Below are 12,555 nucleotides of genomic sequence, written 5' to 3'. Positions count from 1 at the left end.
GAACAAACTTAGCGCTCACTTAGCTCATACCAAAATCCAAAGGAAATATGAAAGAAATATCTCCTCAGCAACTCCTGAGTAACCAGTCAGGTTATTGATGGGCAAGTAATTCTTTCTTACCTTCAAGCAAAAAATTTCCTTAATGAAACTACTTGAAAACTATTTTTTCATAGCATTGTCTCCATAGTCTGTAACAAGCATTTCATGTGTACCTGTAACTGACTTTCCAAGTTCACAACAAAGTTAAGCATATCATCCAAATTTTGTCATTTTCAGTACATGTAACAAATGAGAAAAACAAGTGTTCCCTCAAAGCAACTTTCTGCTAGATCAAGGTTAAAAGATGTCACTGTAAGCCCTCTGACAATTTTTAGACCAGTATGTGGTTAGAATTATAAGATCATTCCACAAACGTTTTGATAAAACCATGTATTTGCATTAGTAGAGGCATATGATGCAAGAAAGCAAGCTTATATAGCATCAGCCAAAAAAAAAAAAAAAAACTTCATTTCACCCATCCATTCACTCCAAATGCTTATGTAGTTCTGCCTTCAATTTAATTAAGCTGTCAACCCAAAACAACAACAGATGAAAGTTTGTTCCAGCAATCAACCATCCAATTCCCACACATCTATTCTACAACTGTCTTTCCTCAATTTGAATTTATGCCCCCTCAGGTGCGGAATCTGAACAAGAGAAAGAATTCCATCAGCATTAAGCTTGCTAAATCCAATGAAGGCCTTATACACCTCATCAGATCGCCTTGCAGGTGCCTAATTAGCAAAAAAAAAAAAAAAAAAGTTGTCGACCTCCACTACGACAGATGGAAATTTGTTCCAACTATCAACCACCTGTGTATATTAGACCAATATAAAAAATAAATGTCATACTAATACATTGCAGCATATACACATGGTTGTATTTTAATAATGTTTCATATTCATGTGTGACTAACTAATTGGTAAGATGAAGAGTTCTCGATATGTTCTTCATAAAAATCCTCTACTTTTTCCAACAAAGGCAAAAATAAAAAATAAAAGTTTGCATAAATGAATACATACATTTCAGTTTACAACTGACTTTCAGATGTATTATTTTGACTTCTCCTCTATCATAATCTTATTCAGTTATTCAGTTATTTCCTTTCCAAATGGAAATTTTTTGTTTCTCTCTCCATGCAAGATTTCTATCACTCTTCAGGTATATAATTTTAGCTTGAGGTGACTTGAAAAACAAACAAGGATTTTTACAAGCCAATTATAACAAAATATTTTAAAAATGTAGCTAAAAATTGGCAGCATCATTTTTCATGCCCATAGTCGTTAAGAGGAAAAATGAATCAAAGCATAATCCCTTTTTCTCTTAATTCACTAAGCATTTCAAAATTAATTTAAATAAAACAAATATTTCATTCAATTTTAATAAAGGCATATTATATATGAATCTCAATGCCAACCAAACCATAATTAATAATGAGTTGACACAAACCTAAAGGCATGATATCTTCAATTTTTACAATCTCTGTATTTCCGTACTGGCTGTATTTAACAAGAACATTATGGTCTTCCAGACATTTCTCAACAACTGCTTTATACCACAAATCATCAGAATACTTGGCCAGACAATGTATGTCTTGTTTAAGAAAACTGAAAATAAAAATAATAAGTATATACAGAAAATATTCTATTGTTATGTTGTAACAATAAAACAACATACATGATGTGGCAATAAACTTCCCAGACTGGTGGTTTCTTCCCAGACTGTGGACACATTCGATGAGTTTGAAATTAAACAGAAGTGGTATGCTGTAGTTCAAACGTTCTCCAACAGATGGTGGTACAGATTACCAGTAGGCTGACCGGTTGCAAGTAACAGTAAAACCAGTTTCATTAGCAGCATTAACATTCCATATCACGATTTTGCATTGGTGCAATGAATGAATATCAAATTTTGCTTAAAATGGGAAAAATCTACAACAGAAACATACGAAATGTTAAAAATTGTTTATTGTGATAAGCAGTAGCATAGCTACCCTTTTTTGGGCCCCTACTTAATTAATGAAAATTGCAAAAGGAGGAGACAGCAAAAGATGCCGGGCCCAGAGGCAATTGCCTTGCCTGCCTATATGGTAACTACGCCACTGGTGATAAGGGGTCTGGCCCAAAAGCCCAACAGTATCTACTATATTGAAAATATATATAATTCTATATATTTAATTTTTTAGTAAGTAAAAATTTACTTAATTAGATTAATTCTGTAGAAAGAATATAAAAAATAACAAAACTTTTAATAACAAATACCTCTCTCAATTTGAAGATCAAGTTTCCTGTTACAGAAACAATGTTTAAAAATAAGATCAACAAATAAAAACAACTTAATTAATTTTACTTTATTATATTGCATTTCATTGGTAATTTTTCAAGTCAAATTTTGGTATTTGTATAGGGTGTTTGAGCAATAATTTTGGTATAGCATTGAAATGCTAAAGTTAAAAAACTTTAAATAAGAATACTTTCAGAATATGAAAATTCAGAGTAATGTATTTTGGCAGCTGCATAACATTTGACATTCTTCTTATTATTATAATTTGACATAACATTTGACATTCTTCTTATTATTATTAAAATAATAAAAAGAAAATTGGAAAATAAGAAAATGGGATTTCTTGTTAAAGATTCTACAGTGGGAAAGGAAAAAATTCTTCTATTTGCAACAAAAGTAAATATTCAATGTGTATCATGTGCTCAATATTGGATTATGGATGGTACATTTTAAACTGTGCCCACAATTTTTTATCAATTATATACAATACATGCACCCATCGGTAATGAAAACTATAAAATTTTTCCTTTAGTTTACGTGTTGATGACGAATAAGAGTGAAAAAAATTATAAATGTTTGTTTCAAGATATGATTGACTTTGCCGAAAAAAATGAAATTGAATTGAGACCACAGGCCATATTAAGTGACCTGGAATTAGCTACAATAAATGCCTCCAGAGGTGAGTTCCCTAACATGTCTAACAAGGTCTGTTTTTTACACAGGGGACAATGTGCTTGGAGAAAAATTGAAGCAAGTGGACTGGCATCTCAGTGCGGCACCAATGAAGAATTTAGTTTACTGCTTTGACATTTGTGTGCCTCGGGGTTTATTCCTTCTGGTGAGATACCACAAGCATTTAATGTTCTGAAGCCACATTTACCAAGGGAAGCTAGTGACATGATAGATTCATTTGAAGACAATTATACACACGGAAGTAGATGATATACGCGTAATGGTACGGTAATTCGTGCATCACCATTATTTCCCCCAACATTATGGTCCGTATACGATTCCATGCACCCAAAACAGTGTCAAGGCTTGGCATAGAAGATGGGAATGTATAGTTGGACGAGCACATATTGGTGTATACAGGATCATCAAGGAATTTCAGAAAGAACAGCAACTGGTTGATAACCAGGCTGAATGCATACTTTGTGGTGGAGCCTGTCCAAAATGTAAGAAGGCGACAGTAGAGAGAGAAATGAAATAATGACGGTAGTGAACGATCATGAAAATACATCTGTGATGGAATACCTTCACAGTATTGCGCACAATGTATCTTTATAAATATTATTTTATTTTACGCATATATATATATATATATAAAGTGTGTGTGCGTGGGCACGCGTGTTATTATTAGCCATATGGTGCAAGGAAGCCTGAGGTTTATGCTGCAGGTGCCTCTGTAGCCAGGTGGGAAGGAACAGCAGTACGTAGCACATGCTTCTTGATTAGACCGGGATTTGAGCCCGTCACCACCAAATACGGAGGATGCGGAAAGGTCAGGGAATGACCACCGCATATCCCGGAGCAATATGGCCTGAGTTGCTAATGCTCCTAAAAACCAAATAACAAACAAACAAACAGCTTATGCTGCACCAGCCAAAAAAATTCCCAAGTTACCCTGAGAGAGAGAAATAGAAAGGAATCCCAAGAAAGAGAAGAATGATGATATCCAGCTCAGCACCCTCGGTGTGCCAAGCCCATACTCACCAGACGTGAACCTCTGGGGTGATAGGAAAATAGATTACATAAGTGATGGGTAGGGGGCTGACCTGACAGGTGTGGCAACAATGGAAAAAATTAAAAGAGCCTGAAAAATAAAAGCAGATTACATATCAAATTTATATAATTAAAATAAATGAGAATATATATGTGATACTTAATGCTATATGTCCTAAGATTTTAACTACGTCATCAAGGGCCAGCAGCCATAACCAAAGGAAGCACAACAATAAGCAAGGTCTCTGTTTCTGTTATGATGTATATGTGGCAGATGGAAAAAGCGAGCAGACATATATGTCATAGTCGACCTGACAAAAAAGGAATAAAAAAACTAAACCAATATAATACTAAATTAATTAATAATCATTAATACTTTTTTTGTTAAATTTTATGTAGAACTGCTTGCTATCTTTCATTTTTTCATTTCATTATTGCTTTAACTGGAATCATTTGGTGTTAATTTTAGCATAAATTTGCAATTTACTTAAATTTTACTTTTTAGTAATTTAGTTTTTTATTCCTTTTCTGTCTGGTCTCTGTCGAGTCGACTATGATATATACGTCTTCCACGTATACATCATAACAGAAACAGTGACCTTGCTTATTGCTGTGCTTCCTTTGGTTTTGGCTGCCAGCCCTTGATCACATAGTTAAAATCTTAGGACATACAGCATTACGTATCACATATATATTTTCATTTATTTTAATTATATAAATTTGTTATGTAATCTGCTTTTATTTTTCAGGCTCTTTTAATTTTTTCCATTGTTGCCACACCTGTCAGGTCAGCACCCCTACCCATACACTTATGTAATCTATTTTCCTATATTTCATTATGGTTGCTGGGCATTTCTACTATTACTAGTAGTGTCCTGGATACATATTCCATTCTAAGATATTATTATTATATTTTCGTTCTTTTTTATACTTTCCATATATCTCTACAACCTATTTTTATTAATTATGTAATGTGTGTGTGTGTATACATGGCACATTTACTTATATATATGGCATATATATTAAAAATAAAACAATAAGTATTGCCTAAGAATCAAATTCTAATAATAAATTTATTTTTTAATTTCCACTAAATATTGTTACAATATTTTTTTTCAAGTCTTCAAAAACCAGAAGGTATATGCTATTCACCTAAAAGAATCCAGGTGTTGTTTATTCATTAATATGACATAAAATATTAACATTTTCATATACTGTAATGTTTTTAGCGGCCGTTTTAATTACATGAAAAACATTTTTCATTGCAAACAGCTTCTGAGATATGGCCTCTAACTGTTTTTTTAAATACAATTGGTATGTCGGGATTTTAGTTGTTGGGATTTTGGCCGTCAGGAATCTAGCGGTCAGGATTTTGGGAGGAACTGTGTGATAAGATTTTAAGTTGTACCGGTATGTTTGTATGGTATAAATGGTACAAAGATGAATGTGAGGATGTTCTTGATGACCTAAGAAGTGTGCATCAGTCAACCTCTCTAAATGAAGACAGAGTTGCAAAAGTTCGGGAAATTATGGCAAAAGATTGTCAGTTGACCCTCAGAATGATGGCTGATGAGGTGGATATGAATAAGGAGATGATTCATCAAATTCTGCATGGAGATTTAGGGGAAAGAAAGGTCTGTGCAAAATTTATATCACACAGCCTCATGGAGGAGCAGAAGCAATGAAGAGTGCCATTGAACAAAGACTTCATCTAGACTTGTCAAGGCAATCCTAATTTCCCTTACTGTATTGTCACTGGGATCAGTGTTGAATGTTTTAGTATGACCCAGAGATGAAGCATCAGAGCATGCAGTGGACTTCAAAATCATCACCAAAGCCCAAAAAGTTTCATTTACAGAAGCCCAGGATCAAGACAATGCCGATCACATTTTTCACCAAATGGTGTGATTCACAAGGAATTTGTACTTGAAAGAGTGAGAATCAGTGCTATGTTCTACATACAGATTCTTCACTACTGAAGAGCATTTCCTGGGTGAGGCAGCAATTTTGAGAAAAGGCAGCTGGTTCTTGTTGCACAACAATGCCCCTGCCCATTCCACACTTGTTGTGAAGACATTTCTGACAAAACACAACACTGTACAGATCAACCTTCCATCCTACTCTCTCAATCTAGCACCAAACTTCTTCCTCTTTCCCAAGTTGAAAAGTACCCTAAAAGGAAAGAGATTTCAGAATGTTGAGGACACAAAGAAAAACATAACCACCAAACTGAACACCTTTGCTGATGGACACCTTTGCTGATTCTTTTCAGAAACTTTTAGAATGGTGTGCTAAGTGCATTCATTTTATTCAAAACAATTAGGTGGATCTACTTTGAATAAAAATAAAAACCATCTTTGGAGTCTTTCACTTTGTGTTCTTTTTATTGCACCAGTCCAGGAACTATACTGCCACACCTTGTAAATATTAAAAAATCCATTTATCAAAATTATGTGAGTGCTCTTAAAGTACAAAACATCTGTAATAATCCAATTTGACATAGAAACATGTAGTTCACCACCAACTGTTAAGTACAGTAAAATCCCATGACAACAAACTTCTTGGGGGTGCATGAATTATTTCACATATCAAAATTTTGTTCTAATGAATATTGCTGGAAATTATTTCAAAAGAAGCATTATTAGTATAAATAAATTCTGCTATACACTTGAAACATACATAAGTACTATTTTCTGCTTTATTTTACCTTAAAATATCAACTTTACATGTGGAAGGCAATTACACAAAAATCAAATCGGTTCTAAAAATTACCACCAGGGGAAAGGTTTTGCTGTGAATAATTAACCTTTTTATATGATTTGCATGGCTGTGCACAATCCAAATGAAGAATGCGCTATTAATACTGACACAAAAAACATGTGGCATGACTGTTTTTAAGCCATACATTTTGCCATGACATTAATGCTCATCTAGCTCCAATAAGGAAAAACGGTATTCAATAATCTGTAGATTTCATTCACTATTCATTGTTTTAAAATGAACTAATAATTGCACACCATACAACAATCTTCAATGAGTGAAGAATTTTGTTTAAATGTGTGTGGATTCCATGGCCCAAATTCTAGTATTTTGACCACTTCCTTAGCCACTTTTTAAACAAAGACAGACTTCATCAAAAAAGTAATTGGTAATTAATAACCTATGTTTAGAACAAACAAAATTCTGAAACCATCAATAAAGTTCACCTTTTTAGCTTTATCTTGTTCCTTTAGTTTGTGCACATAGCTTACTCTGTACTGGAAAAATCTGAGACTTTTAATTGTTTAATGTACAGAAGCCTTACCTATATGCATTTGTTGTCACTTCCAGCTTGCTTCTGTTGATTTACTGGAAGGTTTCCAGCATTTTTCTTAGGAGACATTTCCACTTTATATCTAAATCACTGAATAACCTGAAGAATTACTATCTTGTTCAGGCTACACATTTTCAAATTTCAGAATGAAACTCATGGCACTATGTTAGAGACTTGTTGTCTCTAACATTGAAGTTTATGATAAAAACTTCCTGCTTTGTAGTTATATTGTTTTGGTGCTAAGTGTCATCACTTGTTTTAGGTTGCAAAACTCTATGACCACCCCATATGTCATACATCTTAAATTTTTTTTTTATGAAAACCACAAACACGAAAGGTATTAGAACCTATAGCACTTAGTACCATGCATAGTAAGAAGGTTGAGAAGACAGCAGATGCTTATTATACTTATAAGTTACTCTCCTTTATTAGAAGAGATGCAAATAACCAAAAAAGCAAGATCCTATTAAGAAATTAATATAACAAAACCAATGGCAATTAGAATCATTAAAAATGTGTTTAACTGTAGCACATCAACACAGTTACCAACATTAACTCTTTTGACTCTTTTTGCTCTTTTGACTCCCTTTTTTTTTTCATGCTTTACATGTGTAATTCTTCACTGAGAAAAAGGAAGCCAACAGTTATGTTGTTGTTATTTTGGTTTTTAGGAGCATTAGCAACTAAGGCCATATTGCTCCGGGGATATGCGGTGGTCATTCTCTGACCTTTCCACGTCCTCTGTATTTGGTGGAAGCCAACAGACTTCCAAAAAAAAAACTATCACATTTCTAAATTTCATGATTTTTAATTAGGTTTGATTTCATTTAATCTTCTCTGGCAAAGCAAATATGGACATTAGGGGAATTGGTTTTAACTAATCACTATTCTTTATATTTTAAAATTTTATCTACATATATACCTTTAACACTAAGGGAATTTCAAAAATAATACGATTTTAAAAATAGGCACCATTACCATTCTTTGTACCCTCTGAAGGAACTATCACATTCATACTTCAATCCCTTTTGATATACATAGTCAATGTTTCTGTGAATTACATGGGAACAGATTACATGCACACTGTTCAGCATATTCAAGATATGCAATTATTATTAAGAATGGAGGATTATCGCTCTAGCCATAATCTTAAACTAAGATAACAGACACAAATTTAGAAAAAATGAACAGAAAATGAGTTCTGTGAGCAAAACATCAATTGGATACTACTGAAAAGAAAGTTTGTCTGTTCAAATGTTGTCTGCTGAGTAGCACATCACTTTACACTGAGGTTCCTTGATAAAAAAAAAAAACCGCCATAACCAGTGATAAGTTCCAACTGTCATGTAATAGTGGTCTCTCCAGTGATGAGTTCACTATTCAGTTGAGGGATCCTTAGCAGAAGCACTTTAGTCACAGCTGCAATATTAGATGAGTTGAAGAAATTCTAGAATAAGTCACTACACTCTTTGAGGGGGAGGCACTGCATACAGTATTTTGGTTCACCTATTAAAGAAGTTGCCAGAAGTAGGAGGGCAACAACAGTCACATCACACAGAAATGAGCTATTGTCATAAAGAGTGTTAATAACAAAACTGTCATTTGGGCAATAGGCAAAAGAATGATGATAATGCTTTTGAGAACCTAATGATAATGACACTGATGTTACCCCATTTGCCCTAATCACATTTCTATTGTGTGCATCCTATTTTTGTGTGTAACCGTATCCTATTTTTTTGAGTGATAAAAATGGACTTCAAAAACATAATGGAAGAAATAAACAAAAATAACATCAAAATAAAAATACAGTAATAACAAAATTACCATTTAGTTAATAAACAATTTATTTTTCTTTATGTATATATATTTTGATATCAAATAAATAAATAAATTCAAGTTTAAAATACAAATACAAATTATGTTTAAAATACAATTACAGTAGAGCATCAGTTATCCGGAATAATTAATATCAGACCTCTTCTGAATATCAAAATTTCCAGATAATCGAACATAATGTAAAATTAAATAAATTCTGTTATAATGTATTAAGATAAAAGAAAAACACTTTAAATATCGTGAGAAAAAAACAAAATTTATTTAATAATAACTTATACATAAAAATTTACACATTTACATATGTATGTATATTCGGATAGGTATTTTACTGCAAATTTTATGTGGGAAAAATTTTCAGTAATTTTTTAAAATAATGTTCCCTCGTTTTTTTTTTACTTTTTTTTTTCAGCTAAATCTCTGAAGTTCCTTAATAATATAAATTTGATTATATCGCATTCTTCCTGGTTTTCTGCCCATTTCAGTGCTGTTTCTTTTCGTTGACATTTTTGCCTTAAAAAATTGAAAAAATAAATAGCACAGCTTTGGGCCGATATGATATTCTCCATATTTCAGTTAGCTCTATATTCTTACCAAATATGGAGCTAAAATAAATATAATATGAAATGAAGAAATCAAAATATGTCATGGATGAAAATGACTAAACTCTATCATGCATGGTTTCTGAGAAAACCCATAACTCCTAATCCAACTTTTCACAAGATAAACAACATAAAAAAAAACAGACAAAGTACTCTCGTTGCGTAATATACATTTGTCTCAATACTACCATTAATAAAATAAAGAAAAATCAGCCTTTCAAATTATTCCAGCTAACCAACATTCTACTGTACAAATGTTTTGATATTAAGTAAAGCAATAAACACAAGTTAATACAAATTATTAAAGTTTAAATTAGACTAATCATTTAGTGGAAGAAAGTAAACAACTGCTTGCACAAAAGTGTGGGTAAATCTGTTATTCTGAGATGTCCCTATTTTGTCTATCTGCTGTTAATTTCATTAATTTCTTATTAACGCCCTCGTATTTACGGTTTTTACAAGGAAGATTTCCAACATTTACTAATCCTAGTATTCCTTAAAGTTAGCTTGTTGTTTTTTTTAAAAACAACCCTGTGCCTCCACTACACAAGAACCCCAGATCCAGGATAAAAACTTGGCAATGGCAGCATGGTCTGATAATCGGTATCGGTAAGATCTTGAACTAGCCGGCACACCAACTATAAATTATAATATTATAACTAGGGGGCTTTGCCCCCATCCCCACTTGCTGGCCCCCATGCACGCATTTCTACATAAAATGTAGAGGTATGATGGAGTAAGTCAAATATTTTTTTATGTAAAAGACACACTGATCGATATCTAATCAGGAAATGACTTATGAAATTACAGTAAACCCCGCTATTCGCGGTTCCGCGTATTCGCGGTCGCTGATTTAATATAAAATGAAACCTAAAAAAAATGTGAATTTTAAAGCGCCATGAACATTTTCTGCCATAAAAAAACATGGGCGTGGCTAAAATTATCTTCACCGGTCAAAACAGCGCTCGGTGGGTTGGGGGAGAGGGGTCAAAATCACGTGCGTGGATGTTTCTCGCTAATCCTTGTTCAATATGTGTTATGCTCTTGTCATGGAAGGTTTCGTCATTTGCTTTTAATTTATATGCTTATAAATTGAATAAATTTATATGACAAAAGTGATAAATCTACCGTTTTGCGGTGTAAAACAGACTTTTTCGAGCGTGTTAATGGAAGAAAGTGACTTTATTGTGGACCAGTTCTTTCTAACCCGTACAAAAATATGGCTACGAATAACAAGGGAAATGTGAAAAGATCGAAGAAGGTGATGACATTAGCGAATAAAATTGAGTTATTAGATAAAATTTCTAATGGTGAAAGTGTCTCCTCAGTGGCAAAACATTATAAAATCAATGAGTCAACGATACGATCAATCAAGAAAGCGGAAGAAAAAATCCGACGTAGTGTCCTTGAAAATGCGATAATTGCTTCAAAAATTTGCTCTGTAACTCGTGATGTTAAATTAGAAAAAATGGAAAACGCTTTAAATCTGTGGATAGAAGACCGAACTCAAAATAAAATTCTGTTAAGTTCACTTATCATTCGTGAAAAGGCAAAACTCCTTTATCAACACTTTAGCGAAACTGGTGATAGCACTGGCGGGATAAGTTTTTTAGCTAGCAAAGGCGCTGGTTTGAAAGATTTGTTTGAAATTTCTAATAAATATTACATTTAATATTAAATTGTTTCTTATTTTCATTTCGATGCCATATGCTTGCATTTCACTATATACTGTCTATGTACATAGTCATATTAAAAAGGTACATATATTACATATATAGACAAAATTTTAGACTAGTTTTTCTTATATATTTCATACTTTGGAACGGAACCCCTTTATTACTATGGGAGCCATAACTCAGTATTTGCGTTTTTGGTATTCGCGGCATTTCTCAGGAACGATAGTGGGGGTTTACTGTATTTACCTGTGCATTTGTAGTGACGTAATTGCCTCGCCCACTTGTACCACGTGACCCTCATCCCTCTTCTCCCATTGGCTACCCCACCATGTGGAATTCTCAAGTTAGTTAGTTATTTGGTTTTTAGGAGCATTAGCAACTAAGGCCATATTGCTCCGGGATATGCGGTGGTCATTCCCTGACCTTTCTGCATCCTCCGTATTTGGTGGTGACTGGCTCGAACCCTGGTCTAATCAAGAAGCGTGTGCTATGCACTGCTGCTCCTTCCCACCTGGCTACGGAGGTGCCGGAATTCTCAAGGTCGAATAAATATCACTATATAATTATTTAACTGCGTTTACAGAGGTCACTTAGGAAAAGGCCTTTCGCTTCTGGTTCCATAATGCATGAGGAATATTTGTTGCATCCGAAAGAGCAGGGCTAAAATATTTACAAACTATACAAATATTTACTCAACTATTTACAAATATACAAACTATATCGGGAAAATGGGTTCCTTCATCAGCTGGCTTTAATATATAATAAAGCGTTACAATGGAACATCAAATGATGCCTGGCATGGTCATATATTAGACAGTGAAGCACGTACGTGCATGAGGTTGGTGAACGTTATGGAGACAGTCGTCTTGCAATGCCCACATTTAACACTTAACATTTTTTGTATATTAATGTCAGCTGATGTGGAACCCGTCATCCCAGTCTAGCAGAGGTATGGCTGTAAATAGTTTAGTATTTTGTAAATATTTTAATTTTTTGTAAATATTTGTATAGTTTTGTTATTATTTGTATAATAATAACATTATACTAATATACTAGCATTATAATGCGCTGACCGAAATATAATCAG

General features: G+C 33.4%; 1 protein-coding gene across 2 annotated transcripts in view; it reads right to left on the bottom strand.

The window, feature by feature from the left end:
• The window catches only part of LOC150089527 (zinc finger CCCH-type with G patch domain-containing protein-like), a 183,747-nt gene that overhangs the window by 71,975 nt on the left and 99,217 nt on the right, over positions 1-12,555 (bottom strand). For both annotated transcript variants that reach the window (XM_090368646.1, XM_090368647.1), the window contains exon 7: positions 1,489-1,646. In XM_090368646.1, coding sequence (XP_090224772.1) covers positions 1,489-1,646 — 158 coding nt within the window. The remainder of the gene's footprint in view (positions 1-1,488; positions 1,647-12,555) is intronic.

Source organism: Mastigoproctus giganteus, chromosome 2 (genome assembly GCF_048544385.1).
Source record: "Mastigoproctus giganteus isolate SK-2022 chromosome 2, ASM4854438v1, whole genome shotgun sequence".
NCBI lineage: Eukaryota > Metazoa > Arthropoda > Arachnida > Uropygi > Thelyphonidae > Mastigoproctus > Mastigoproctus giganteus.
The sequence above is the reverse complement of the archived record's forward strand: the minus strand, read 5'-3'. Positions and strand labels throughout refer to the sequence as shown.